The sequence below is a fragment of the Chrysochloris asiatica genome, unplaced genomic scaffold (assembly GCF_000296735.1).
Source record: "Chrysochloris asiatica unplaced genomic scaffold, ChrAsi1.0 scaffold00146, whole genome shotgun sequence".
Classification (NCBI taxonomy): Eukaryota; Metazoa; Chordata; class Mammalia; order Afrosoricida; family Chrysochloridae; genus Chrysochloris; species Chrysochloris asiatica.
The window spans coordinates 3,985,100-3,991,856 of NW_006408664.1; the positions used below are offsets into that span (position 1 = coordinate 3,985,100).

The 6,757-nt window shown below is 43.7% G+C and overlaps 1 protein-coding gene across 1 annotated transcript in view; it reads right to left on the bottom strand.

The window, feature by feature from the left end:
• Positions 1 to 2,852, bottom strand: part of ZNF292 (zinc finger protein 292) — a 105,782-nt gene extending 102,930 nt beyond the window's left edge. The window contains exon 1 of the mRNA XM_006870634.1: positions 2,650 to 2,852. Within this exon, the coding sequence (XP_006870696.1) occupies positions 2,650 to 2,817 (168 nt within the window). The 5' untranslated portion in view covers positions 2,818 to 2,852. The remainder of the gene's footprint in view (positions 1 to 2,649) is intronic.
• Between the last annotated feature and the right edge of the window lie 3,905 nt (positions 2,853 to 6,757).

A 6,757-nucleotide genomic window follows, 5' to 3' on the forward strand; every position in this document is an offset into this window, starting at 1 on the left:
AGCACTGTTTTGTTCTGCTGTGCATGGGGTCGCTATGAGTCGGTTCCGACTCGATGGCACCTGACAACAACAACAACATATAAAGGATAAACAACACAGCTAACTACAAGAAAAACAAACTTAATGCCTTTCAATTCTTCTAAGAACTTGGGAAAACTGTTACATATTATAAATGAGTATGTTTTCTCATACATGCAACAATAAGGATTATATAAGGACCTTAGTGCTATATCATCAACACTGATAAGGAACACTATTAATGCTGAAGCTCACTAACCTTGACGTTTATTCATCATTACCTTCTTGAAGCACATGAACATCCTAGTTTTAAAGGAAAAACTTAGATTAAAAGCTAAGCAATAATCTCTAGAAGCCAAGACATAATTTCTAGCTCCTAGAATTTTGGGCAGTTTTTATATTAGTCCAATAAACATTAACCACTGTTTTGCTGAACCTCCTATCAAAATGTTAAGTAAAATTGGCTAGGATACAATTTTAAAGAAACAATTGTTTCAAAGTATCTTCCATTTGAGTTGCTACATTAAATAGGATACTTATTTTTTGAAACAACGTAGAAAATGTTTTATATGGATCAAACCACCATATATACGTCTATATAATGGATATAATTTTAAAATGCATTTAAATCACTGTGGGATTGTAGTAAATGAAATTTTATTATTTTGAAATCCACAAACCCAGCATTTGGTGCATTATTGTTCTTATGTTTTCTATCCAGTAGCATCAGTCAATAAATACAATTTACATACTGAAAAAGACTAGCCACTTAAAACTAATGTAGAAAATTATTTCCATGTTGATAAAAGTTGTTCTATCCATGAACAAAAATGTGTTCTAAGTGGTAACTCTACAAACGACACACACCCTCAAAATAAGTCCAGCATGAGATTCCCCCCCCCAAAATGATCAATTCTGCTTATAAATACTGCAGACCAAGAATATTTACAGCAATTAGTTTTAAACACTTTTTTTTAAAGCACTGTTACATGAAAATGTCTTTCAGCAAAACTAGACTTTAATTCTTATTAAAATGCTGATTTATAACTGACTTATAAATTAAAGACTGTATCATGGATAACTTACTGATATAATTCTTTAATAAATATTTATATCTAATTAGAAGACTAATTTAAAAGTAGTGGATACTGACAGTGTAGTGAATTTAATAATTGTCAACAACTCTTTAAAATTAGCATTTAAAAGAATGACAGAATCTCTATTTCTGCCACAGCAATGTAAGTTTCACAATACATATAGTCCCAGACAAATCACAACTTTAGTTTTTTTGAAAAAATATAATGATCAGTTATCAAAAAATTTTGACAGTAAGGTGCATTAAACGCAGGTGAGGTTGCATGTGATCAAGAATTCCTATTTTATAAAGATTTTCAGAACTTAGGAAGTAAAAATATAAGTGAAAATGAAATCCATACTCTGAAATGCAAAATGATCCAACATTGTTGGAATTCAAAATTTTTCCAAAAGAAATTCTTTATAATGAAATAATCACACCTTAACTATATGACCCATAAAAAGGGTGCTATTTTTCTTCCTTCTCACATAAGAATACAGTCTAGCCAAAATTTTCACAATAACCAGCAGCAGCACCTTGAAATTTCAAATGCAAACTGGAGGGTTTGAAATTAAGTACAAATATAGGCCCAAATTTTTCCGATCACTATCACAGACAGTGTATTAACATTCCCAATCCTGGTTAGAAAGCAGTTACTGGAAAGCACAGTCCGTGGGCATGAAAGTAAAGAGGGGTCTGAAACTGACCACAGCACAGGTCAACAGAATGATTTAGTCCTCTCCCACTTCACCAGGTGGCCAAAGTAATCAGAGTGGGGAGACTGATGAAGAAATCGTAGTCTTCGCAGGACAAAAGCAAAGTAGCAGATTATGGATAAACCACTCCAAAGGTGCACTCGACCCTAGAATGAACGTGAAGAGGCAACTCCTCTCCATCGAGGAGAGCAACTAGCAAGGAAACGGTGTGCAAAGCAAGTAAAGACAGAGAAGACAATCTCGTTTCCCTCCCCTAGCATCAACATCTAACCCAGCTAGAAGAGGCCGGTGGGGACTGCTCTTCAGAACATCAACAAAGGCCCCTTCAGTCCTAAGGCGAAACTCGAACAACAAAGGCCTAGAGACAGAACAGGGCCAGGGACTGGACGGATGGAAGCAAAGGAATCAAACCATTGGGGGCGGAGGCCCGTAGGAGTAGGAAACCGGCGCAGAGGCGGGGGCGCGGTAATCCCCAGTGCACAATAAGAAGAGCAGGAAGAGGACCTGGCCTCCATTCCCTACCTTATCCTCTCCTTGCAAAGGAGAGCTCCAGCCCTCGCCGCCTCCATCTCCTCAGCAGAGGGGACCGAGCAGTTCCGAGTTCGGAGAAGGAAAGGGGAGGGGGTATTTTCCGCTCTGACCACAACTCCCTTCCCCCAACTAAGAGCCGGCGTCAACAACAGACACACAAAGGCGCCTTCCTCGTACGCCCCGCTCCGCCCCGGCAACAGCGCCGACGATGCCAAAGCAGCGAAGACCACCGCTCCACCGACTGGCGCTCGCTCGCCCTCTTCCCTCTCTAACCAGGGGAAAGGGGGAGGGGACCCGAGACGCCCTCACCTGGCACAGCTGCTGACAGTACTCCGTGGCCGCTTCCACGGCCGGTACCCTGCTCTCCCGCAGCTGACGCTCCAGCTCCTGAAGCCGTTCGCCCAGGCGCTGCAGCTCCGCAACGCAGCCGCCTCCGCCGCGGCTCAACCTCTCCTGCTCGGCCTCTTCGTCCGCCATCTTCACACCCCGCTCCGTCGCGTACGCACCTGGGTCACGTGATAACACAATGCCACGTTCGGAGGGGTCACGTGCCGGGCGCGCTCGCACGCCGCCGAGCACGTACAAAGGACCCGATGGGGAGCGGGGGGCGGAGAGTGTGGCGCGTGAAACCCCGAGCGAAGTGAAGGGAAGGGGAAAGGAAAAGGGCGGGGTTGGGGCGGTGCGGAAAAACGCGGTTTACTTACCCTGAGCGGGAAGTGGGCAGCTGCGGCTGAAATGGGCGGGCCGGTGGAGGCCTGCTCCTGGTCACGAGGGCACTCCGACCGGGAAAATCCTAGAAAAGGGCTGCCCTTTCCAACGTCCGCTGACTGGCGTGGCTTTCCTCTTACCCCGAGGTCTCCTGCGGACGTAGGCCCTAGTCCCCCAAGAGGACAGAAGAACAGTTTCCAGTGAGCTGGGACAAAGATGCATTTGCTGTTAGCCTCTAGGCAGGCTAGATGCTGGGGAAAACGGAGAAAGTAAAATCCACCCATGGACTGCGAACTGTCAAAACTGTCTGACTTCTCACCGGGCGGGGGAGGAGAGATCTAGTGTTGAAGGTTCCAGCTCTCCTCCTCCCGCTAGACTCTCCTCTTCAACAGGAGAACGCCTCTCCCTTGGAGAAGCAATCTCTAGTGGGTGGAGGCAAGAAAGATAACAATTAGGTCAGAGCAGAATGAGATTCACATCCTCTGTCCGGAGAACGGAGCAAACTACTTCAGAAACGAATAGTTTAAGAGAATTAAAACGTACTATAAGATTGTGGACATTTTACCCAAATGTTTTTTAAACTACGAAAGCATTGCTATAATAAATACTAGCCAGCTAATCTGTTTCTCTTTGATTTAATACTCTTCTACAAACTACAGAAATGGCCACTACTGAAAACTGTATGTATGTGTATATAGAGAGGGAGAGAGAGTGTCCTACCTAGTGTGGCGCTGTGGGTTATTGCAAAGTCGGTTTGAACCCCAACGTTGGCTGTTTAAACTCACCAGCCGCTCCTCGGAAACTCTATAAACGGTCGCTATGGGTTGGAAACTACTTGACGACACGTAACAAAAAGGTGAAACTGAGAAATCTGAGATTAACCAAATAGATCAGTAAATTCAAGGACAGATAAAGTATCAAAAATTAACAAAGCCCATTTTCACTTCAAGTCTAATGGTTTACACTACAACTAATTAATCGATAGAAAGAATAAAAGGAAAAAAATAATTTATCCAAACATTGGTTATAAAAATAACCCTCAAATGTATGTCCTCCCTGCAGCCTCGTGATAACCCTAAAACTAAGGGGACAATAAACTGATGCGGTAAACTATTACTGCTTTGCAAAAATACTTTAGGAAGATAATACACCCTTCACTTTTATTTGATATTTTTATTTTTGAGTCTTACCTTCCCACTCCTCCATAATTTCCCTCTTACATACAGAAAAATTTAGAACCTACTGGAAATGTAAGTACTGGAAGAGACGTGGCATTATTTAGTAATAATTTTGCTTTTATTAGGTGCTATTGTGTTGGTTCCAACGCATAGCAACCCTATGTACAACAGAAGGAAACACTGCCTGGTTCTGAACCAACCTCATAGTCGTTGCTACCTTTGAGCCCATTGTTGCTGCCACTGTGTCAGTCCATCTCATTGAGGTCTTCCTTGTTTTCACTGACCCTCGACTTTACCAAGCATGAGGTCTTTCTCCAGGAGTAATCATTCACTGAGTATTTAATATGCAGTAGACATTGTTGATTTGGTGATATCAGATGAATTAAAAACTATCACTGCCTTGGTAAATCTTAAAGTCATATGAAAGAATGACAAGCAATTGTCATGCATACAACAATAAATATGACAATGTTGTATTATGAACATGATTGTAAATTCAACTCAGAACTCCAAAGTAGTCTGATTAATGTACTAACTAGAATGTCTGCAGAATCTACAGAAGTGAAGACTTGTTTGTTTTTTAATTTAGTGAGGATGAAAATACTATTCTTTGACAGGTCGACCTTGTGGAGGTTTGATAATCTCGTTCTTATCCATAGAAAAGGCATATAATTGACTTAAAGGAATTTAATACCCTTAAATTCGTTTGTTCTTTGAATACCAAACTACAGTTCATAGGAACATTATGCAATTATACACACACACACACACACCCCCCTACTTACTGAGATGCTCCTGGGAGAATTCGGAAACTCGGTCCAATGAGAAAACAAGAATAAGCCCTTGGGCCAAGAGACTCCGCATATTTAAGGAACTCAGTATTTGCACTGTGAGTACCCAGTCCCATTTGGACACAAGATGGTCACTATGGTATGGCCATATGGACTTTTACTACTGAGACTTGATTTCAGAGTAAATTTTGGTGAGGAAACTAGACTCCCTTCCCCGCCCCACTCCAGAGATATATAAAGCTGGGGAAACTTTTGGGGGAGGAGACAGATGTACAGCCTCCTGGCAGTGTGCGCTTGCAGCCCATACCCACACCGCGTCAGTGCACTTTTTCTAGAATTCTTGAAAGAACAGGGCCTCGCGGCTGGAAGTGAGGTTTTTTGTGCTTGCTGAAAGCAGGCGGTGCAGAGCCAAGGCCGCGCCAGGGATCCAAAAAGCATGGTGTTTGAAGATGAAGGACAGCTGAGGGTTGAGTCCTGGCAGATCCTTCCGACCCCAAACCCAGAGAAACTTGGCAACCCGATCTTCACCCAGAACGCAGGGAGGAAGCGCAAGGCCGGGGGTGGTGGTGGAGAGTGCGCGCCGCCTTAGGTCGCGGTTTCTCTCTTCCCGGGCCCTCCTCTGGAGTCCAGGGACGGAGGAGGTGGGTTGGGCTGAGACCCGGGCAACAGCCCCCCTCTCTGTGTGTTCCCACCCGGTCGCCACCGATACTCGCGTCAGGCCCAGGGCGGTCGCCGACGCTAGCAAGACACACTCGCAGGCATCCAGATGCCGCAGCCTGGGCATTTGCTGTATCAGTTTTCCCACCCAGCTCTGCAGATCAAGCCCAGAGCAGAGGCCGGCTAGGGCCTCCAGATCTAGAGATGCTGGGACCTCTCCTTGGCGCGGTAGGGCGCGGAGCCACGAAAACCAACCGGACAGGGATGCTTGAATCTTTCCTGCGGAGGTGACGACGCGGGCACTAGTGCCTGGTCTCGAGCAAGCTGGACCTGCTCCACTCCAAAGGACTGGTTGACAGTCTGTCTCCTGGCTCTCAGAGCTGTAGGTTGGATCCTTCTGGGATCTGGTTCAGTAAAAAGTACCCCAAGGTTCTGGCAACCAATGTTCTGCCCACAGATGCAAAGAGGGAACATAGGAGAAAGCTATTGGAATCTGTTAAAAACACGCCACGCTTTCCCAAGAAAGACATTTTCCTCTTGAGCAATAAAGGGAATTAAAGCAAATGTTTTAAAAGACAAGGCAAGTGATGTACCGCATACTGAAATGATGCCAAAAGGACAGGAAACATTGGACATTGGATACACATTCTAAGAGGATTAATTTTAGTCCTTGAGTTTTTCACCAGAAAGAAGGTAGCCTAAATGAACAGACAATTAAGTGAGGTTGGATATTTTTATTGCTTATTTGGATAGTAGAAAATACGTTTTCTTTGCATAAAAGGAAAATCCAAATTAAAATAAGAAAGTAGTAACATTTTAAGGAAACTGTTTTTAATAGTAGTCTAATTATCCAAAGTTCTAAACAACCAAGGTGAAGAAGATTATGAAATAGAAGCAAAATAAAATCTTTTAAAGAATAATGTGGTGATATGAGACTTCTGGCAAGGTAGTGGACTAGGCGGTTGCACTACAGGACCTTCCATGGTCCCTCTACAGCAAAGATACAGAGTTCAAATAAAATATATACAGAGGAAAAACCTCTCTAATTATGGAACCCTAACTACTAGCGTAGTGGTTACGAAT